We start from the raw sequence: 24,274 nt of genomic DNA, 5'->3' as shown, positions 1-24,274 counted from the left end.
AAAATTAAAAAATTAAACATAAATTGCATTTTAGATAAATAATTAAGAAACGACATGAATAACTTTTCAAAATGAACATGCCAAATGGAAAAAAGAGGCATGTTAAGAATTTTAATAAATAACTGAGATTTATAATTAGGTAAAATTAATTAATTACACTTGAATAGAATATGGATTTCCAGAATTTCCCACCCCACCCTTCTCAACTTACTGTACAAATCTACTTGTCAAGTGTTGGAAGTGGTCTCTTTCTCTATCCTATATAAATTTAGCCCAGAGTGCTGCTACTAAGAGTTTGGAATCTTCCTATGTATGTCAGTAGGAGTTAGAAAAGGAACAATAAAAGGAGCCTCTTACCCCAAAGGCAGTTTGGAGGTGGCCCAGAGGAAGAAACTCAGTAATTTAGCTGAGGAAATGACGAGAAGGAAATTGTTTCGTGTCTCAGGAACCATGTGGAATTCCAAGATAAGAAAAACAGTTGCTAATTTGAGTATAAAAGCAGGAAACACGATACACTTGTTTCCTTTTATGCAAACACAAGTATATGAGGGGTTGTGTGAAAATTATTTTTCTCTTGCTGAACCACAAAGACATAGAATCAAAGTGCTTCTTTTGGACATATTGGCTTTTCTTTCTTTCTTTTTTTCTTCTGTCTCCTCTATTTCTTGTGGATATTATGGCTAATAACACAACAAGTTTAGGGAGTCCCTGGCCAGAAAACTTTTGGGGTAAGATATTTTCTTTAACTGTTTTTAATTTAAAATTAGGATGCAGAAAATATACTGCATAATTTATTAAAACATTGAAAATCTCTGAGACATTTTGTTTACTGTAAACTGTTATTTAAGTTTTCATAGGTTTATTATAATAAGTATATTCATGTAAAATATCTTTAAAGTGGGTTATGAAGACACTCAAGAAGAATCTGGGCAACAAGTACAGATTTTGGCTGGTGTTAAAAATATAATTAGGAAATACTGAGAATAAAAATGAGAAAAAATAAAAGATGGAAGTAATTGTTGTTTAGAATATGATAATGTGGGTTTTGTTGGAAAATTAAGTTTTATTTGTCTTAAGGTTATAAATTATATATATATTATATTAATGAAATCAAGAATAGAGGTTACTTTAGCATACACTGTCAATGTTATACTCTTTAATTTCCAAAGTGAATCAAAATAGCAAAATCTATACTTCAGGAGTGTGATGACACAGTTGAAATAAGGAATCTTATAAATTTAGAGGAAGAAAAAAGTTTAGTACAAAAAGTTCACTGGAAACAACATCACATATAATAGTAAAAGGAAAGCTATCATGGGGGGAAAAGAAGCAATATAAAAGTATTTTTTGGCTGAGTTCGGACACTAGTTAGTTAGGCATCAACAGCAAGGTAAAGCTGAGGTTGAAATAACTAGTTTTTCAAGGCTGGAGAAGGGAAGGGCTAGGGGAGAAAGGCTGAGATGCAAAATTGGCAACTATTCTTGGATTCAGGGAAATTTTAAAAATAAAGGGAGCAATTTCAGTTAAATTCAGAAAAAAAATTTTTTTAAAGGAGACAGTGGAGTTTCTGAAGAGATCAATAGTTCTATTTATTAGTCCCGAACAAGTTTTTAGTTCCCTCAGAGAACTATTTCATACTTTCTTTTGTGATTTGTGAGGAAGCTTTGGAAACTATCAGTGAAAGTGAACAGCAGTGTTGACTGTCCCTAACAACTTCACCTAGCTGTCCGCCATCGTATAAATTGTGCATGAAGGGAATGAATTCATTTTTTTTTTTTAACCATCAACTCTTTGTGTTTGCTTCAGGCCTGGAAAGGAGGGATATTACTGAATATCCTAATCTAATTATTAAAAAAAAAAAGAAGAAAGTAAGTGATGTTTGCACATTGTAAAGAATAGCTTTGGTGATAAGTAATTCCAGGTAGACACCAATACACAATACGCCTTAGAATTATGGAAGTCCTTCCTTATATATATGTTATATATATATATATATATCTTCCTTATATATGTCTTCATTTGTAGAGAAAGTGAATGTATCAGACACACACTGAACATAGCTAGAGTGTGTTTACACTAATTTCATCATTACAAATTTTACTGTATAAATTAGTCAGAAGTAAAGTAGTTCTTACTGTAAAAATTAATCTGTAAAAGCCAGATATGGTTTTTCCAGACCATTTGAAGTTAAATTTCAAGTTTACTTGAGTAAAAGGAATTATTAACCACTGACTGAAACATGGGTAATAATTACAAAATGAACCTGAGTTAATCAGAGAATGTTTAATTGAAGTTTATTTGCCAATCCTAAAAAACGGGTTCTTTTTAAATATAAAAATTTGTGCTGGAGAAGGAATTAAAACTCATTGTTCCAAAGACAGTTGTTAGTGTTTCTTTGGCTTAGTAAGTGAATACAATGGAAAATAGATGGAAATACTGAAAACCAGGAAGGGGAATGTTACATTGATAAGCATTAACAAAACCAGTACAAATATGTATACATATTGGGGATGATTTAGGGGAAAAAATGGAAGATTTAATTATTTCTTCTGGGGTAAAAAATATTAAGTGTAAAACGTAAAAATCTAAATGTAAACATACCACATGTAAAAATTTCCTAAGCTATAAATGCTGACCTTTCATATTTTTATTTTTTGTATCTAAATAGATATCTGTTGTGATCATTGACTCCACAAATACATTGTTTTGAAAACCTTATAGAGTACAATGTGCTGTCTATTGCACCCCAAGTCATTGTCTGCTTGACATTTCAAATTTAGAGAAAAAAGATAGAATAGTTGAGAAAAATAAAACTTGTGCATTGAACCATATAAATTTCTCTAACTTAACACACTTAAGATGTATAAAAAGTTTTCCAGATAAGATTTTTGTTTGTTTGTTTACTTTAATAAATGCTGAAAAATAAGATAATGATACCAGGTTATTACCAACAATAATAGCTTGCATTTTCATGGTAATCACCCACTAAAACTTACTTAACGGTGTGCAAGCATCAGAGTAATCAGTGCAAGAGGGAGCAAAAAAATGGTTTGAGACTGACCACCCAGCTGAAGACCACCATGTGTTTCCCACTTTTGCTTTCTGTAATGCATTTCCCTTCTCTATAAACATTCGCCACTGAAGTAGCAGGAACCAAAACCTATAAAAGTTTACTGCATCTTGCCTTCATGAAACAGGATAATAAGGATACACATGTATCCTTAACCTTGGTTATCTTTGATACTTAAAGTCCTAAAGAAAACATAGTTTTGGTTGAATTTCCTGCCTCACCATGCGTTTTTTTTTTTTTTTTTTCTCTTGGCTTGCACTGTGAAAAATTGGGGGAATTATTGGTTCAGGGGCTTGCCTTCTTTAACCTAGTTTAATCCGTACCAAAACTATGTCTGTCTTCAAGAATATCACACTCTTAGAGGTTCTATCTCCATCTGTATACAAATATATGCCTATTTTATTATGGAGTAACACAAGACAATATATGCAAAAATGGCAACAGTTGTTATGAGTTTTTAAAAAAATGGCCGAGATGGTCCCAACATCTTTCTTAGAAGAAAAAATGAGACTTTACCTGTTCCTATAAGTCAGATAAGGTTGAAAGAGAGAGATCATCCTTGGAAGGGCATTTTAGTCATTCATGTTCCCTACATTAACTTACTAACTCATTCACTTATCTACGGATCCAGTTCATTAGTTTACTCAGAAGCACTGACTGGCCACCCACTATATATTTGTCAGTGGGTTAGGTGTTAGTGATACAAGTAAGGCATAGTTGGACAATTTCAGGGATTTTGGAAGAAATATTATCAGCCAATATGCAGAAGCAAAAACACACCATGTTCCTGGTGGTGATGACTTGAGGCAGATTTGTGTAAAGTTTTGAATGTCAGTGTAAAAGTTTAACCTGGTTTAACAAAATAATTTTAAATTTTGTGACTTCAGATCTCCCTGTTTTCCTTTTCCTTAGGCTTTTTCTCTAAGGTTGGAAAGGGCATAGGGTGGGGATGGGGGTTATATATAAGGAGGATTATCGGAAGAAGAGGGCCTCTGATTCTTGATCAAGTTCTGGTCTTTGCTGACATCTGCTGATGCATAGTTCTCATCTGTTCTTAGGACATTCCCCTTCCCCTCCTTGTCTCCACTGCTGAGGGCTCTTACCATAAAAATCTGGCTCATGTGGTCCATGCAACATTTGTTAATGGAATGGTTTTTCCTTTCTTTATGTCCCCTCTGGTCTACTGCCTTTCATTCAGGTAATTTTCCATCTGTCTCAATGGTACAGAACAATATTGAATGCTCTCCCATAATCCTCAAGTTGTAAAATGCTCTTGAGGTTGGGCTGTCTATCAGGCGCCCTAGACTCAGATGTACCGATGTTCACCATCCCCACTTCTACTTTGCCCATCAGATACCCAGGGTTTCTCAGAGGAGCCTGTCATCTTCTCCATTTGGACCCCAGAAAGCTAAGAATGGATACCAGCTTCTCTGGGATTCTCTAAATCAATCTGTAACTCTTCACAGGCAGAGACAGAGTGATGATGGCTTCTCCAAAACCCTTCCTAGTCACATACTTTATAGCCCTTCTCCTTGTCTCTCCAGAAGTTTTTGCACTGCTTCTGATAATTGACTTGTTATGCACCGAATGTTTGTGTCATTCCCCTTCAAATCCATACCTTGAAGTCCTGCCGGTGCAACAGATGGTATTTGGAGATGGGAGGTAATTAGGTTTAGATTAGGTCATGAGCATGGGGGCTGCCTGATACGTTTAGTGGCCTGAGGAAAAAAAGGAAGAGAGATTGCTCTCTCTCCCGATCTCTGCGAGTGTTCACTGAGGAAAACGTAAGTGAGGACACAGTGAGAAGAGGGTCAGCTGCAAGCTAGGAAGCTCTCACCAGCTTCCAGACCATGCTGGCACCTTGATCTTGGACTTCCAAGTCTCCAGGACTATGAGAAACAAGTGTCTGTTGCTTGAGCTAGTAGACTATGGTATTTTGTATGGCAGCCCGTACTGACAAAGACATGACTCGTAGACTGTGGTTCATTTTTCCCAATACTGTATTTTGTGGTAAAAAGATATATTTTTTAGTCCTTTAGACTAAGCATTTTCAAGCTCCAACCAACCAACAAAACAAAACACTCTTAATCTCTCTCAAAATATCTAGTGAATTACAGTAAAACATCTGGTTTTCAAGGTTTTTACCTATTTGCTTTCCTCTAGTCTATATATTTAATAATCCAGTTAGAAATTCTAAGCATTAGTTTTTCTCTTTTTCTATGTATGCTTGCTAACAGTACTAATCCTCTCCAAGGTAATCAAAGGGATGAAATGTTGTGAATTGATTTCTTGGGGAATCAAGTGTCAAGGGGGAGGAAAACCTTGGTTAGTAGCTGAAAATTCTATTCCTTAGCCTATAAAAATCTGGCTTTTAAGAGTCTACCCCCAACAGATGGGAGCAGGATGTTTCCAGAGAAACTGAGGACAGAGTGAGCTTATGAACTGGACATACACACCCCAATGATGTCCTCTATATTCCTTCCTCCTAATTAGCAAACAAATACTATTATATTTCATATGTATGCCTTTAATTTGTGTTTTTAAAACTCTTGGACGTGTATGCATCATTGCATATTAACAGCCTACCAATTATTTCCCTTAACTCAGTTACCTAGAAAGCTTGAAAAACAAGTGTTTATAAATGCTTCTCTATAAAACTGGTGCCTCTGAGTTATGTAGAAAAACTTGAAAATGCATCTCTCACTGGGCTTCATGCCCAGAGATAATGATTCAGTAAGTATGAGCCTAGAAGCCTGCACCCTTTAACAGGACACTGACCTTGGAGTTCCTGCATCTACATTCATGAGAGAAATTTGTCTGTAATAGTCTTTTCTTGTGGTAGCTTTGTTACATTTTGGTATCAGTGTTATGCAGGTCTCAAAAAAAAAGTTAGAAGTGTTTCTTATATTTCTATTATCTGGAATAGGTTGTGCAAGATTGGCATTGTTTTTTGTTTAAATGCTTTAGAAAAGTCACCATTGTGATTATCCATAGCATTTTTAATAGGAAAATTTTAAATGATGGAGTCACTGTCTTTAACAATAGTGGACTACCCAGATTTTCTATTGATTCTTCTATTAGGTATGGAAATTTGTATTTTCTAAAAATTTTCCCACTTAAATTTCCAAATATATTGCCTTAAAGTTGTTCAGGATATTCTCTTACATGTTTTTCCAATATTTCATTATAAAAATGTTAAAATATACAGAAACATGTAAGGGATTTTTACAGTGAATACCCATAAGTCTACCATGTAGTTTCTATCATTGGCATTTTTACAATACTTTTTTTATTTACCAATCTATTAGTTTATATTTCAAAGCAGATTGGAGATATCCATATATTTCCTCTTAATTACAGCAGAACGTGTATCATTAATCAGAATTCAAGACTTTTTTTTAAGGTCAAATTTACCTACAATGAAATGTGTAAAATAAATAATGAAGTGCACAGATCATAAATGAACATTTGCTGAATTTTGACAAACAGGTACACACCTGAGTAACTCAAACCCCAATCATAGTAAATATTATTACCAACCTCAAAAGTTCCCTAATTTCACATCCTGGTCAAGTCCTGTCTATACCATCTCCAGAGGAAACCATTATTTTGATTTTTTTCTAGAACGGATTAGCTTTGCCTGTTCTAGAACTTCATATAAATGAAATCATACAGTATTTACTCTTGTGGCGACTAAGAATAAAGCTGTAACAGAGATAATCCTGTAAGAGTCGCTTGTTGATATGTGTTTTCATTATTCTAGATAACTTCCTGTAAGTGGAAATGCTGGTCATAGCATTGCTGTATGTTTGATTTTACAAGAAATTGTCAAGCCTTTTTCCAAAGTGGTTATGCAATTTACTTTTTACAACAATGAATGAGGATTCCAGTTGCTTCATATCTTTTCCAATAGCTCTTCTTTATTCTTAATCCTTTAGGTTTTAGCTTTTCTGGTCAGTATTTAGTTTTACCTTACTGTGGTTTCAGTTTGTATTTCCCTGATGGCTAATGATGATGAGCAGGGGTTGGCAAGGTGTGACTTACAGGCAAATATGATGTATGGCCTGATTTTATAAATAAAGTTTTATTGGAACATCTGTTTATGTGTTTATGCTGTTTTGTGCTACAACAGAGTTGAGTAGTTTCAATAATGTATGACCTGAAAAGCCTAAAATATTTGCTACTTGGGTCTTCACAGAAAAAAAAAATGTTGATTCTTGACATTTAACATCTTCTCTTGTGCTTATTCGTCTTTGAATATCTATTTTAAAGAAGTGTCTGTTCATTTCTTTGGCCCATTTTTACTTTCTTTACCTTTTCTTTGTTTTTTTGCTGTTGTTTTTTTTTTAATTACTGACTGTGAAAGTCTTTTACGTATTCTGGTTATGAGTCAGTTGTCAGATATATATTTTTAAATGTTTTCTACCTGTCTATGCCTTGCTTATTTATTTTCTTATGTGTCTTTTGCTGAACACATTTAAAATTTTTCAAGTCTAATCTATCTACCTAGATATCACCTATCTACTGTTTGTTTTTGTGTGTGTGTGTTTATTTTAAAGAAAATAGTCTTGTTTCTATTTACACTGATACTGTTTCTGATGTTCTTTATTTCTTCTTGAAGATCTAAGTCTTTAATCTGATATTATTTCCCTTCAAGCTAAAGATTTCCTTGAACAAAACTTTTAATGTAGAGCTGCTAAGGATGAATTTTCCCCTACACCTGAAAGATTCTTTATTTCACCCGTATTCTTAAAGGATAATTTCCATAATACAAAATTCTGGGTCGATTAGTTTTTAATTATTTTGAAATATGATTGTTTCTTACTGGAGATTAGTAGTTAGTCCAATAATTAGATTTTATGAGTGTAATATTTCATTACTACATTGTTATTTTTAATTTGGCTGCATTCAGTTTATCTTTGATCTTCGGCTATTTGATTATGACATGCCTATGCATGGTTCTCTTTCTCTCTCTCTCTCTATATATATATATATGCATATATATATATATATTTTTTTTTTTTCCCTGCTTGGTAATTCTGAGGCTCTTCAATCTGTAAATTAATTTCTTTCACTAATTTTGAAAAACTTCAGCCTTATTTCTTCAAATAGTTTTTACCTTCATTCTCTCTTTTCTTTGCTTTTGGTACTATAATTACACATATATTAACTATTTTTATATTGTTTCATAATTCTTCCAGGTTGTTCCCCCCACCAATTATTTTTTCTCTATTTTTCAAATTGTATAATCTTTATTATTTTATCTTTAAGTTTACTGACTCATTTCACTGTTATCTTTTTTTAAAGATGTTATTTATTTATTTTGAGAGAGAGAAAGAGTGGGCGCAAGCATGCATGCACATGTGATTGAGGGAGGGACAGAAGGAGAGGGAGAGAGAGAATCTCAAGCATATTCCCTGCTGAGATTGGGGTTCTATGTCATGATCCCGAGAACATGATCCAAGCTGAAATCAAGAGCTGGACGTTTGATTGACTGAGCCACCCAGGCACTCCTCTTCTCACTGTCATCTTAAATTCAATGTTAGATTCACTGAGTGAATTTTTTTAGTTTTGATATTCTTAGTTCCATTTGGTTCTTTTTTTTTTTTTTTTAAGATTTTATTATTGATTTCAGAGAGAGAGAGAGAGAGAGAGAGAGCGCCAAGCAAGGGGAGCAGCAGGCAGATAGAGAGGGAGAAACAGGCTCCCTATTGCAGAGGGAGCCTGATGAGGGTCTCCATACCAGAACCCTGGGATCGTGACCCAAGCCAAAGGCAGACACCTAACCAACCGAGCCACCCAAATACCTCCAATTGGTTCTTTTTTAGAGTTTGTATTTTCTGCTAATGGTTTCCCACTTTTCATTCATTTTCTTGTTTCCCCATAGGTTAAGTACTTTTATACTGTATCATGGGCATTTTGAATGGGCCTTTGGATTCTGCTGTATTACCTTGAAGAGTTTTTTTTTTTTCCTCCCAGTTTGTTCTCGCAGGCAAATAACTTTGTTGAGAACTCAAACTACAAAAAACTATAAAGCCTGTCTCTTAGAAGGCCATTCAGGTATTAGTTTAGGACAGTTAATTTTTTTATTTTCTCTAGCTGTGCTATTTAAAACATGCGATGTGGTTCTGGAGTCAGTTGTAGATATGGGAAATGTTTATCAATAAACTTTTGAGATCCTCTGCTTGGCATTCTCTTTTGTAAGATTTTTCACGTATTTAAGCAGCTCTGGTTGTCACAATCTCTGTCTTCTGTTTCTCCAAACTGGAAATACTGTAGGTTTTCAATTGGTATTTTACCTGCTGACATAATTAGGACTGGAAACTGTCCTTAGGTTAGAAGTTTTGAAAACTGGGAAATTCGCCTACTGCTTGGTTTTCTTGTCTTCCAAGTGTCAACTTCTCTCTATAAGATGCTTACATTTGGTCATTTATTCATTGCCTTTAGGTAGGATTTTTTGAGAGGGAGGAAGGCATTGTTGTTTCCAGTGCCTAGTCCTTGTACCTGGAAAAGTCAGTCCATAAAAAGCTAACTTGGAATCCTCTCTTCATGTGTTTTCACTGCCTACATAATCTTCTCTAATACCATCTTCTTAATTTCTGATATTGGTAATTCACTCTTCCTCCCTCCTTCTCCCAGCTTCCTATCTTGATCATTCCTACCAGTAGTTAATCAATTTTTTATTAGATTTTTCTTTTTCATGGAAACCACATTTAGTTTTGATAATTCTGCCTCTTTGTCTCCTTTTTCTTTGTTCTATGTCATTACATTATGCTTTCTTTTAATTATTTACTGTATTCCATTTTACTTGTGTTTGATTTAGCTGTTTTTTGTTAGCTTCTTGATATAGAAGCTTATATCATTGATTTTTCAGTGTTTCTTCTTTTTAAGCGTATGCCTCTAAAGCTACACATTTTCCTCTACACATAGCTTTTGGTGTATTTCACATGTTTTGATATTTCATATTTTTAATATAATTCAGTTAAAATATCTTCTGACTTTCATCAGATATTTTTATTTGATTATTTTTTTATAAGTTCCCATTATTTGTTGAAATTTTTCAACTTGTTATATATTTTCTTTAACATATTAACTCACAGTTATCTTAATATTTGTGTCTGATAACTGTAATATCTTGATAATTTATAGTTATTTGTTCTCTTAGTTTTTGCTCATTTGATCTTGTCTCTTGGAATGCTTGTAATTTGTTATTTATGCTCAATATTGTGTTGGGCATTGTGGAAACAATTTAAGGCCCTGAATAAGACTATCTTTTTCTAGAAGGAATTAATTTTTCTTCTGGAGTTAGTTGGGGGTCATTTCATTTTATTCTAATCTTATCTGATATATACTTGCATTTCTACGTTGGTGAGGTCTGCTCTTTCTCTTATTTGCTATCACTCTTAGGGAGTAGCTTTTCAGGGGCCCTATTCAGTGTCTGGAATGTTCCCAGAGTCCATCTTCCTTGGCAGTTCTTAACTCCAATTTTTGTTTTCCAAATCTACTTAAATTGCATAGAATTCTACTCAGATTTTTTGCCTCTCTTTATAGATTATTGTCACATAAGATTTTTTTTTTTCTTCTGGAATTTGTTCTTTTGAGTCAGCATTTTTGGCAGGTTTCTGATGGCTTCAAACAGATTTAAAAATATATTTTTAATATTTATCTTTGAATTATTCTCGGTGTTTTTCTATAGGCTAATTAATCATATATAAAAAAAGGTATGCTACAGTCTTCCTTTTGAATTTATTTTGTACTCTGGTAACAGTGTTGACTAATTATCAGCACCACGCTCTAACCAACTGAGCTAACCGGCCACTTACAGTGTTGACTAATTATATTCCAAATATGGTTTATGCTCTATGCCCTTAGTCAAAGCACTTACAAATCTCCCAGGCTTTTGTTTATTTGACCCACAGTCATGCATAAAAGACAACTCAAATCTCATTTCTTTCATCAAGCTTTTTCTAATCATTCTAGATGTAAGTTATGTTATCTTTCATCTGTAATGACACTTTTATAGCCCATGACACTTACTTATCTTATTGACTTCTAAAAAAGAGTATATGAGTCTAGTTTCTATTAATCTTGAAGGAAAAAGAAAACCAAGAGTGCAGGTTAGGCATCAGAGGTGGGACAAGATGAAATTTTAAATAGGGTGATCAGGGTAGGCCTAAATAAGAAAGCCACTTCAGAGTGAAAACTTGAAGTTAGCCATGGAGATAGCCGGGGAATTTCAGGAATAGATTACAACCGGTCAAAGCCTTAGGTCAGGAGCACATCCAGTTGTTTAAGGAATGGTGTGGATGGAGCGAAGACAGAGGAAGAATAAAAAAATGAGCACAGATAATTGAGAAAAGGTCCAATTGGAACTTAAAGAACATTTTTGGAAGTTTGCTTTTGCCCTGGGAGAAGTGGAGAAAAAAACTGATGTGATTTGACTTACATTTTCAAAGATTCAGTCTGGCTACTGTATTAAGAATAGAGTGTTGCTGGGGGCTGAAGGCGATGATAAAAGCAGGAAGACCAGATAGAAGGTCTGAATATTTCAGCTCAGAGGTGGTGGGCACTTGAACTAGGGAGATAACAGAGTAGATAAGAGGAGTCGAATATTGGATATATTGTAGGAAAAAACCAAATGGGATTTACTGGCAGATAAGCTACACGTAGAAAATACTTAGTCTTTGTTTACTTTATTATAATTAGTTGAGTTTTCTATCATGTTATTCTCTAAAATATTATTGTCAAATTGTTATTCTCTTTAAAAATATTTTTGTAAAATTCTTATTATTGCAGGAACCATCCTTCTATTACTCCACAGTACCAAGAACAGGAGAGCTTGCTTTAGTATTAACAGAGCTTCTAATTCTTACAATTGCAAAAGGTTTTATGAGTTGATCAATGTTCCATTCTGTTGACATTGATAAAATCACTTTTCAGATATTGGAACAGTTCAATAAAAGACCACTAGATGGTGGCCTCTACTAAACTTTAATACTATGAACAGCCTCTGAAGAATTGATTTGATGTCCTGAAAGCCAGATTCAATATTAGAATCTTGGAATTGAAAGACGCTATAGTGGCCATTATTATTAGGTCAGGAAGGGTCAAATGACTGGAGTAAGTTATACAACTATTAGTAGAAAGAGTTATTATTCATTGAGGATTTATGTACCAGCCCTTTGTTATTTGTATAGACACACGTTACAAATCAGGATAAGGATACCTAATTTATATGACTTACCTTACTGATGTTAAAATTTGTTCCTTTTGCCTTCAAAGGAAGACCTGCATTTTTAAACATAATTGTTTGGTCTTGTAAATTGCATTACATTGTAATTATATGAAGTAAAAATATGGCTCACTTTTCCTCTCCTAAGATTATTGATAAATAAGAAGGTAAACTGTGCTTTAAGAAAAATATCTGAGCCATTGTATATTTCAGGTACATTTTTTCAATAGTACATTTTTTAAAAAAGGCTTCCAAAATTTATTACCAAAAATCTGCCAGAATGGAATTATATATATGAAAATTTAAAGCTGTAGGGTCAATAGATTCTGTTTTCATTATATATTTTCTGGATTCTAGTTTGATTCAGAAAAATTATTAACTCCAGTTAAATTTTAAAAAATTCCTACGGAAGACCTTTCTGAAACAGGCTATACCAAAATTAAGGTTTGAATAGATAAAGAGTATTAAGAAGACACTTACCTTGATGAGGACTGAGAAATGTATAGAATTGTTCAATCATTATACTGTATATCTGAAACTAATATAACACTGTATGTTAATTAAACTTAATAAAAAAATTTAAAAAATGACTTGGCATTTCTTTCTGATTGCTTTTCTGCATTTCTACACTTGTTTTGAAGTTTTGATATTTAAAGGAGCTTAACAAGATAAGCTTTTTACCAATAGTTCAGCCAGTCTTAGAGACTCATGTCATTATTAACATTCATAACTATTAAAAAAATTCTACAAATAGGGCAATGGCATAAGAATTAGTATGATAATTTCTTTCTTTTTTTTTTTTTAAGATTTTATTTATTTATTTATTTGACAGACAGCGATCACAAGCAGGCAGAGAGAGAGAGAGAGGAGGAAGCAGGCTCCCCGTGGCGCAGAAAACCCAATGCGGGGCTCAATGCGGGGCTCGATTCCAGGACCCTGGGATCATGACCTGAGCCGAAGGCAGAGGCTTTAACCCACTGAGCCACCCGGCGCCCCAAATACGATAATTTCTAAACAGATATTTGACTGGCTTTATGTTTTAGGAAGTCATTTTCATGGTACATGCACTCAACTGAATGATGAAAATTAAGCAAATCCATATCAAAAGAAGTATGTTTTTTTAAATGTTATTTTTATAAGTTCTGTAAGTTTCATCTTATTTTATATTCACTGAAAATGTAACTCATTTACGGTTAAGGTATATATAGTGTTCTCATGATTGTCATGTATATTTGAAATTTATTATTTAATCTTTTTCAGATATCTGTATAACCCTAGATAGTCTACTTACAGTAGTAATATGGTATTTTGAGTCATTATTACCTATCCTGCCTACCATTTCCCCAAATTCAGATTGTTTTCTTATATTTAATATTTTAATATCTCAAATGTTATAGATAATATAGCTCTACCATGTTAAATACTATATTTAATATTATGGTAAATATATTTAGTGATACTCTATATGATGGTACAAATGATAGCTCTATCATGTTAAATATTATATTTAATATTATCATAAATTTTATAATACTATATATAAATATTATGAAGCCGTAAATAATCATCATTTAAAGTAGATTTCTTGTCAAATTGCTCTCCTAGAAATACTGTTCTAGTTCTGGTGTCCCCAAAATAATCTTTTTATCCACAAAACTGAAATTTTTCACTTAAGAAGATTTTGATGGTTGAACATATTCTTTAACCACTGGTCTACTGGAGTTTAAATGTTACTCTTGTTTTCTTATGTCAGAATAATGTGTTTTGGAAATCAAACAATCATCTGGCACAGAAATCTATTTCTTACTCCATGTCTTTTGGTTGCCTTTGCTAATTTTCTCAATTTAATAGAGAAGACATTATTTTACTTTGATTCTACATTTTAAAAGTTTCTATTTTTTTTTCTTGGAACAGAGCCTTATGCTATTTTTCAATAAAGAGAAACCATTAGGAACATTTTATTTGTTAGGAGAGACAGTGATAGAGAATCTCAAAGGGTACAAACACTGAGACCGTGCATAGAAACTCCTGGAACCCTTAAATGCTTCTTTACTGGATAACTGAATCTATTTTCTCTTTCAAGATTCTAGTTTTATCTCCATTTAGGTGAAATGAAGTGAATGTATCTCTTTAATATCATATGTCATGTCTGCTTATATCCTGAGATATTTAGAAACCTCAGTCAGACTCTAGTGTTTACATTGCTTTATACCTAAAAGCAGGGGCATATACTTTGCAAACGAGTATTTGTCTTCTCATTTTATGTCATGCATAAGTAAAAGCAATAATAGTCCCCCGATCAGTGCTAGTTGTCAGTATTCAATTATTAAGATATACTAACTTAGTTCTACCATATAAACCTTAGACACTATTTCAATATCAATAAAATTGGGATTCAGAGTGAAGACATTTCTAAGAGTTTTTACTGCAAACCTTTATCTGTAATTCTGTATCTGAAGTTTATATTTAAGATTCTCCAGTAGAGGCTGTTGATCCTGGAGGATATATGTATAGAATGCACAATACTGCTTTAGCACAATTTCCCCATGTATTTCTGTTTGTAATCGGTTATCAAATCTAGTATTGAATTGGGGTGCCTGAGTAGCTCTATCAGTTAAGCATCAGACTTCTGGCTCAGGTCATGATCTCAGGATCCTGGGATTAAGCCCTGTGTTGGGGTCCCCTCTCAGCAGGGACCTGCTTGTCCCTCTGTCCCTCCCCCTGCTCACACACACTCTCTCTCGCAAATAAATAAATAAATAAATAAAAATCTTTAAAAAAAACCCTAGTATAAATTGATATTTTTTAATGCATTTTAAATTCTTCACTTTCATTTTAGATTACTTTTTCTGACAATGAACTTAAGAAATAAAGTATTTTCATTATGGGGTTGTGTGGGAATTATGTGATATAATACATGAAAAATAGTGCCTGTGACCTATAAATTAATTAAATTAGAAACATACTATAGTGTTTTTTAAATTTTTTCTTAAGATTATTTATTTATTTATTTGACAGACAGAGATCACAAGTAGGTAGAGAGACAGGCAGAGAGAGAGGAAGAAGCAGGCTCCCTGCTGAGCAGAGAGCCCAATGTGGGGCTGGATCCCAGGACCCTGAGATCATGACCTGAGATGAGGGCAGAGGTTCTAACCCACTGAGCCACCCAAGTGCTCCAAACATACTATAGTGTTTTACAAAATAATGAAATAAAAACAGGGTTGCATTTTTTAAAATAGATTTTATTCTTCCAAATACCAAAATTTTCCTAAAGCTTTGATTCAAACTTTCTGGGGTTTTAAATTTGGTCCAAATTTAGAAGGAACTTAAAGTTTACCTACTAGGTCTCTACCTAATGCCTTATTTTCCTATTCAAAAGTACAACATCTAGATCAACCAGAGTTTGTCATTCATTCATTATTCTAAATAGGAAGATAACATTTCTGAGTGATTTTGTTCAGACTCTTTGATTCAAGTGTTTCTCATCATAATTCACTCATGGTTTCTCTGCGGTATAAGTTATAAATAAATTTTTCTGAGAATGACTGATCACTTAAAAACACACAGTAAGGAATTATTCAAATTATATGCAGTATATCTCACAGAAACAAAGATTGCCAAAAACTCACCGAAGTAAGGTAAAATTAGTTTCTTTTCTTAAACCAAAATGCCAAATTTTATAAATTGCCTGGACTCTTTGAAAAGAAGATGAAGGACTTAGTTCTATGAAATATTTGAGTAGTTCATGATTTTTATTTTCTAGAGCAATTAAAACATTTTTAAGTGAAGCATAGAATTTATGTAGCCATTACAAGTGACCAAATCTTAATGAAAATTTAATGTTAATGATCACAATACACATAAAAATTTGAGCAAATCTATTCTCTCATGAACTTACATAATGTAGTAAATGCATATAAATATCATAAAGTGAGCAGATACTTAACCCTTCCTAAAATGTTATGATTTAACCTTATTATCAAGTTACTGCTAGAATATAACATCATAATTGAGATCTAAGGAGCAAAATCCTCTATACCTCAGTTTAGGTATCCCCCCGACCATGTCTTATTTCTAGTGCGTTAGAAGGTATAATACTTTGGAATAATACTTTAGATTCTTTTGACTTTGGGTTTCTCATGACCAAGTTTTCCCTTTCCTATTCTTACTGTCACTTCCCAGACTACGTCTTTACTACTATTGCATATCTGAACCATGGCAGGCATATCCAGACTTATTTTACTATCCACCCTGCTCTTCACCTGGGTCTATCTCATTTATTGCTACTAGCTCTATATTCTGTCCTTCCTAATGGGTCACTTTATTTAACCCTCTTTTTTGCTTGTCTTGCCTGAGTGGAGAGACTGAACTTTCTGAAGAGGTACTCATGACTTTCCATCATCTGACCTCAATCTGCTCTGGGCATTGTGGCCCATAGCGCCCTCACTTCAGGCTTCAAGGACATTTTTCTTATCTTATAGATTAATCTATATAAGTCTATATAGGACTATACGGAAGTCTTATAGAATGTAGAAAACTGCACCAAAGCTAAGACTTGCCTATAAACTTCGCATTACTTGGTACCTAGTGGGTGCTTTACATGTTAAACAAACGAATAGATAAATGTCTCGGGAGCACGTAGCCAGTAATTACGTAGACCTAAAATTCTCTTCTTTGATTCAGTGCTAGCATATTTTTTTTGTGTCCTCAAACCTCCCGAATTTGTCCTTCTTTGTTTCCTTTTTTACTTCTGCCACCTGTTAAACTATGATTTTCCTGGAAGTCTATTCTCAACTCACTTCTATAAATGCACTCTTACTTTTAGCCAAAGTGCTTTCCATGGATGGCAGCAAGTCTACTGTAGCACGGAGAGTCCCAATTCTGCTTCTCTTTAAGCTCCATATTTATGTAACCCTAATTCCAAATGAGTATCTCAAGGGCATTTCAAGTTTAGCATCTTCCAATACCAACTTTGCCTTGTTCCATAACCTGACATTTCTTCCCGGTTTGGATGAATGATACTAGTATCCACTCTCGCCTGCCCATGTCAAAGTCCCAGGAGTCATTCGGGTTCCTTCTTTCCTCAGTGCAGCAGAGTATGCTTTTATTGGTGGACCTTTATTTTTAAAGGATGGAGGTGGGGAGGAATTATGTGTCCTTTTTTCCCAATTTTTTTTTTTAATCTTGAACGATCCTAAATTTTCCCTTCATTATTGCCTCTTCTCTTCATTGTGTGGTTTCCAAAAAGCACCTCTCCTTTTCTTTTTCTGTTTTTAACAGAAAAACATAATTTATTTTTATCGAGACATAATTCACTTTTATTGAGACATAATTCGCATCTTATATAAATCACCCATTTAAAGGGTATGATTAAATGTATTTTTATAGTCACAGAGTTATGTGACCATCACACCCATCTAATTTGAGAACATTCTTTCCATCAAAAAGAAACCTCTGGCCATTAGCAACCCCTCCCATTCCCTTCCACCCCACCCACCTGCCCTAGGCAATCACTAATCTGCTTTTTCCATAGTTTTCCTCATTCTGGACATTTCCTGTAAATGGAATCCTACATGATGTAATCTTTTGACTGCACACTTTATCCTCTTCTTCCTCAGGGAAAGATTACTTTCCAAGCCTGCTTCCTCACGTTCCTGCGTACATCTATAAGTCACTTTACTATAGTTGTTGCCTTCAGAGAACAGAGTATGTTTTCATTATATTCACAATTTTTCTGAAATTGTCATTCCTCTCAGTGAAGACTTGAGGGAGAAGCATAGGGAAGCAACATGTGTTGGAGAGGATGTGGAGAAAGGGGAACCCTCTTACACTGTTGGTGGGAATGCAAGTTGGTGCAGCCGCTTTGGAGAACAGTGTGGAGATTCCTCAAGAAATTAAAAATAGAGCTTCCCTATGACCCTGCAATTGCACTACTGGGTATTTACCCCAAAGATACAGATGTAGTGAAAAGAAGGGCCATCTTTACCCCAATATTTATAGCAGCAATGGCCACGGTCGCCAAACTGTGGGGAAAAAAAGATGCCCTTCGATGGACGAATGGATAAGGAAGATGTGGTCCATATACACGATGGAGTATTATGCCTCCATCAGAAAGGATGAATACCCAACTTTTGTAGCAACATGGACGGGACTGGAAGAGATTATGCTGAGTGAAATAAGTCAAACAGAGAGAGTCAATTATCATATGGTTTCACTTATTTGTGGAGCATAACAAAGAACGTGGAGGACATGGGGAGATGGAGAGGAGAAGGGAGTTGAGGGAAATTGTAAGGGGAGGTGAACCATGAGAGACTATGGACTCTGAAAAACAACCTGAGGGTCTAGAAGGGGCGGGGGGTGGGAGGTTGGGGAACCAGGTGGTGGGTATTAGTGAGGGCACGTGTTGCATGGAGCCCTGGGTGTGGTGCAAAAACAATGAACACTGTTACGCTGAAAAGAAATAAAAGAAATTTTAAAAAAAGCAGCATAGGGGAGAATGTACTGGTACCTGTTTTATCAGTTTCCTTTCTAGGTAACTTGAAATTTGGATGTTCTTTGCCTCCTAATTATGCTGAAGGCCTGGGTTTTGTACAGTTCTGTTTGTGCATCTTGTTTTCAGAAGAAATATTGGGAAATCCTGATTGACATGGCTGACATTGTCTTGGCAATCCAAAATTCCTACAACTTCCTTTTTAGGTTCCAAATATTTGGAGCACTGATAGTTACAAGTTAAATTTGAATGTTACTATATAACCAATAAGTCCGATTTAAGTTTCTGACTGTATTTATTATTTATTTCCTCTTTCCAGATAAAGCCTGTTGCAAGAGGTTGCATTTGAAGGCTGAGTCAATATTATTTTTATGAGACACATTTTGGAAGGACAGTACTTGGTTTAGCAGAGCTGTTCTAAATCATCTTGCAATTAGGAAGTCATCTCCCTATTGTAATATATTTATTGTTTAGATTTGATATAATCAACTGTTTCAGAGGAATTTGATATAAGTATTTGTGGAAGTAGAACAAAACATACATAGTCTGGACACGGGAGATAAGTGTGACAATATAAAGTGTAAGAACACCAAATATATACTAAAATTAAGGAGCAATGATATTCCTTATGTGTGATTGTTTGGCCTCATAAATTGCATTATACTGTAATTATATGAAGTAAAATTATGGCTCACTTTTCCTCCCCTAAGATATGTATTTATTAACATTAGTTGGTTTTGCTATTTCTGTATTACAGATTTTCTATATATTACCCTAGATTACAACAATAAACTGAAAAAAAAAAACCCCTTGGTACTCATAAAATCTGACTTTCTCATTTAAAAACTAATGAGTCCAAACAAATTTCCTAAAAATCACACTATATGTTAGTGATAAAGCTGACTTGAGAACTCTGAATTGGTTTGCTTTTTCTGTGTAACCATGTACCCCAAAACATAGTAACTTAAAAATATCATTTATTTAGTTCACAATTCTGTGGGTCAGGAGTTTGGACTGGGATCAGCTTAATGGGTTTTCTGCTGGTTTTCCCTCACGGGTCACAGTCAGTTTTTTGGTTAACTAACAACGGAATTATCTAGGATGACCCCTTCATGTGTTTGGATGTAGCAGGGTCTTGGCCAGGGCAAGAGTGGTCCAATGTGTCTCTCATCATCAGTAGGCTGGGCTTGTTCAGATGCCTGGCAGTTACAGGGCTTCCAAAAGCATCAAGGGCAGAAGCTGAAAGACCCCTTGAAGCTTAGGCTTCATTTTGCAGTTTCATGTCCATCCCATCCTACTGGCCAAAGCAAGGGGTGAAGCTGGCCCAGCTTTGAGGGGTGGGAAATAGACTCTACCTCCTGATGAGAGGAACTTCGAAGCACTTGTATCCCTTCTCTTGTTTTCACACTCTCAAAACCCGGCTTAGCTAATTTCCAGCCCATGGTCATCTCAGTACAGAATCCCTAGATCAGCAATTAGATAAGACAGCTTCCCTCTTAACAGTAACCAGAAGACAGAAGACAGAAACTTGAGTCTTTATCAAAAAAGCAGTACTTGAAATGAATCTTGAAGAACAGGTTTTTCAGAAAGAAATTTAAAAGTCGTGTCTAGGCAGAATGAAAAATAGGTGGAAAAGGACAGAGCTTCAGAGAAAAAGGCAGGCTTTGGAATAGGGAGAAGGTCAACATGACTGGTGGGTTAGATCACGGAGTGGAGGGTAGGGAAATGTAGGGAGTGATAAGGCGGAACGGGTTTTCTAACATCCAGAGTTTCTTTACATTCAGAGCAGGGGCTCTGCTATGAAGCTTTACTCAAACATATGCTTTCAGTTCACAAAAAGCAGTAAGGTAGAATTTCCATTTTGGGAAAACAACTCCCCTGTCCCTGAACAGGAAATCTGGACAAGTACAAGTTCTGTGAATTGAAGGATACTGATTATAGCAGAGATTCTATGGATTCAGGAGATAAAAATTTCGTTAGCACAATGAGGGCATGATAGCAGCATGACCTGGAACTGGTGGTCTGCGTAGGTCATGTCATCAATGAGTCAGAGAGACAGGGTACAGTCCAGGAGCTCAGGAAATCAAGCATAAATCAGTCAGCCAACCAGATGGTTCTAGCTCATCACTTCCTTCTCAGAAGGACAGGAAGTGAGACATCATGAAGCCCACAGGTGGAAGACATCACTGGGGTCGATGAAAGCAGACAGGAAAAAGCAAAGTCCAATTTGACTACAAAATCCTTTATCAATTTCTGGCGCATTGTTACCGCTGTAACTCAAAAGGAAATAATCTTTGGACTGTATTTGCAGCCTTATAAAAATTTATGAACTAAAGGATAGCCTTTAAAGAAAAGACTATTTTTATTATTTATTTCTTCAGGTGAGAAAATAGCATAAGCAACGGGAATGCTACAGCTAAACATGTCATTTTATATCATTTTGCTTTAAAAAGAAATCATATCAGCTGATATTCATAATCATCTAGTACTGTCTTTTATTTCCCTAATTCAGAATGTTTCAATTCATGACATGTTCCAAAGTTACTATTTGTGTTTTGCCTTGTGTTTTGCATTGAAAGCCTATTTACAAATTAAATTACCTATTTGATTTTTTTTTTTTTTTTTGGCTTGTTCATTTCAGAGGATGTCATAACGTCCTTCACAGTGTCCATTGCAATTGTGCTCGTCATCGCAGGATTTATCTGGGCTCTGTTTGTTTGTTTGTCTCGAAGAAGAGCCAGCGCCCCAATCTCCCAGTGGAGCTCCAGTCGGCGATCAAGGTCTTCGTACCACCACGGCCTCAGCAGAACTGGATTTTACCGCCACAGTGGCTGTGAACGGCGGAGTAACCTCAGCCTGGCCAGTCTCACCTTCCAGCGACAAGCGTCCCTGGAACAAGCAAATTCCTTTCCAAGAAAATCAAGCTTCCGGGCTTCCACTTTCCATCCCTTTCTGCAAAGTCCCCCACTTCCAGTGGAAACGGACAGTCAGCTGATGACTCTGCCCTGCCGCAGCACGGTTCCCGCCATCAGCACTTCGCACAGTCTGGGCCGCCCTGATTTCCACTGGTCCAGTCACAGTCTTCGAATGGGCTTTTCCACACCTCCTCCACCTGCCTATGAGTCCATTATAAAGGCATTCCCAGATTCCTGAGGACCGTGCTTTTGTTTTTTGTTTCTTCCTTTACTTGTCTTTTACTGACACAAAATTACAACTAGGCTAAATGGAATTTTGAGGGCGTGGCCCAAACAGCTAATGAGTTTCCAAGCTGACTTAATGTTGGATCAGTTGGATGTTACAATGTAAATCATAGTTTCTTTGAATACGTGTTTTCCTTCCTTGTGATTCACAAAATAGTAATATTTTCCAACTAGTTATCTATTTATGTATTTTGTACTCAACGTGAAGGTTATTAAAGCAGCGATTCTTATCTAAGACTCAGCTGTGATACAGCATATATATGTGTGTGTATACACACACACACATATATATTTTAGACTAAAATAATTAAAACTTCAGATATTCGTGGTTTACAATCCTCATTCACTGTCCGATGTGACTATAAAGGGGAAAAAAATCACTATGTCACTTTTTAAAAAAATAAACCTATCCTAAGGAATTCTAATTTTACTGTCTTTAGAATGACACGAATCATCTGACAAACCTGGATTTTTAATGGATTATATGAGCATAAAAATGACAAAACAGAGATTTTAAAGTTCCTTCATGGCATTCATTTTTGAGAGGTGTAGGGACCAAGCAAAGGTAGGGAATCTCTGTGGCTGTTTCAGAACACTTCAGGTTTTTGTTTGTTCGTTTTGGTTTTTTTGTTTGTTTGTTTTGTTTTTTAATTTGACAGAGAGAGAGAGATCACAAGTAGGCAGAGAGGCAGGCGGGGGAATGGGGGAAGCAGCCTCTCTGCCGAGCAGAGTGGGGCTCGATGCCAGGACCCTGAGATAATGACCTGAGCTAAAGGCAGAGGCTTAACCTGCTGAGCCACTCAGGCACCCCAGAACACTTCAGTTTTGACATTTATCCCCCTCCCCCCCCCCCCAACTCTTTGTGCCTTTCTTAAGAATTGTTACCTACATCACTGAGGCAAAATCCATGGGTTTACTGAAAGGTGTTAACTTTTCTTCACTGTTGCAGTTATGTTGTTAGGAAAACAACAGCAAATCCAATTCATTGACCTAAAAACAAACTTCAACACTGAGCTTACATTTTTCCTAAGGGATAAATTGTATTTCTTAGATCTAAATCTAGCAATTGGGAAAGCACTTTATCTAGGGACTTTCTGCTGGAACTTTACAAGCAAACAAGTAATGGTCCGTAGGGAGTCTGTCATGAAATTCGTGTTATAGCCATGAAGAATTCTCCTTCCTGGATCGACTCATCAGGCATCATCTCTTGTGTGCTTTCCTATGAATTTCAACCTCAGATCCTATGAACAGTCTTTGTACAATGATTACACCATGTCATATGGTCCTTGGTGCAGACGGTTACTTAACGAGTCTGCTTCCACAGAAAGCCACCCTCATAAAGAAAGGTACATTTCCAAATATGGGTACCAGCGGGCTTCAGTGGCAAATGCCTGTGGCTACCCCTTTTCACTTAAGGACACGCATTCACTGGAGTATTATTCAAAAGGCCTGTGGTTCATAGCTGATATTGTGACTAGCTAGCTTATTTTGCTGTTTGTTTATTTCTCTGAACATTGGGATTTCTAGTGAAGAAAAATGTACTCTCATTTTGGTTCCTGTAATGCAGTGCTTACAGATATTGCGTCTATATATGGCTCAAGAATGTAATAATTTCTATGCAGTGAGAGATTGTGTATAGCATTTTCTTTAATATTTGTATTTAGCATATATTTTCCGTTGTTCCTCAAGGACAAGTATTCTTAATGACGCCTATAGATTGATGCTCTCTAATGTAACATAAAGAACGAAAGAAAGAAAGGAAAAAGAGGAAGGAAGGAAGAATGGAAGGTAGGAAGAAGGCAAAAAAGAAGGAAGAAAAGAAAGAAAGAATAGTTTACAAGATAACCAATTTGTTGTAAGTTGGTTTTTAACAAGTTCAGCAATTGTCATATAGCCATGTAAGATTTCAGGAGAGCATTAACTTAGTAACAAGGCTATCTTTTGCTTGCATGTCATCCTTAATGTTTAATATGAGAAGTAAGCCAAATGTATGTTTTTTTTCTAGAATTTATATCGGGAATAAAAATTGCTTTCTATCTCTCAAATTAGGAAAATGGGAGTAAAAATCTTCTGGTGAATTTAACCATCTAGCAGAATTGTTGCTACCCCTCTCCCCCAGTTATGGAACAGTCAAAATGAATATCTTATAAATATTGTGCAATTTATGAAATGTGAAATTAAAGCAAAAACTAGAGACTTTTCAAGTTGTATCTATTTAATTTGAAATGTTTCATTGATTATGAAATAAAATTAAACTGATGTTAGTTTTGATTCGTAGTCTA

General features: G+C 35.1%; 1 protein-coding gene across 1 annotated transcript; it reads left to right on the top strand.

Moving 5' to 3' along the window:
- Positions 1-585: 585 nt before the first annotated feature.
- On the top strand, positions 586-22,700 carry MYCT1 (MYC target 1). The gene is made up of 2 exons (XM_046004181.1): positions 586-728; positions 21,434-22,700. Exons 1-2 carry the CDS (start codon positions 677-679, stop codon positions 21,943-21,945), a joined length of 564 nt encoding a protein of 187 aa, XP_045860137.1. The 5' UTR covers positions 586-676; the 3' UTR covers positions 21,946-22,700.
- Positions 22,701-24,274: the final 1,574 nt, after the last annotated feature.

This window comes from Meles meles, chromosome 5, assembly GCF_922984935.1.
Source record: "Meles meles chromosome 5, mMelMel3.1 paternal haplotype, whole genome shotgun sequence".
Classification (NCBI taxonomy): Eukaryota; Metazoa; Chordata; class Mammalia; order Carnivora; family Mustelidae; genus Meles; species Meles meles.
This window is presented reverse-complemented; position numbering and strand designations above follow the sequence as displayed.

Coding starts and splice junctions, on each gene's coding strand:
- MYCT1 (XM_046004181.1), top strand. CDS start 677: ATGGCTAATAACACAACAAGTTTAGGGAGTCCCTGGCCAGAAAACTTT. Junction 729..21,433: donor CTGGCCAGAAAACTTTTGGG/GTAAGATATTTT, acceptor TGTTCATTTCAG/AGGATGTCATAACGTCCTTC.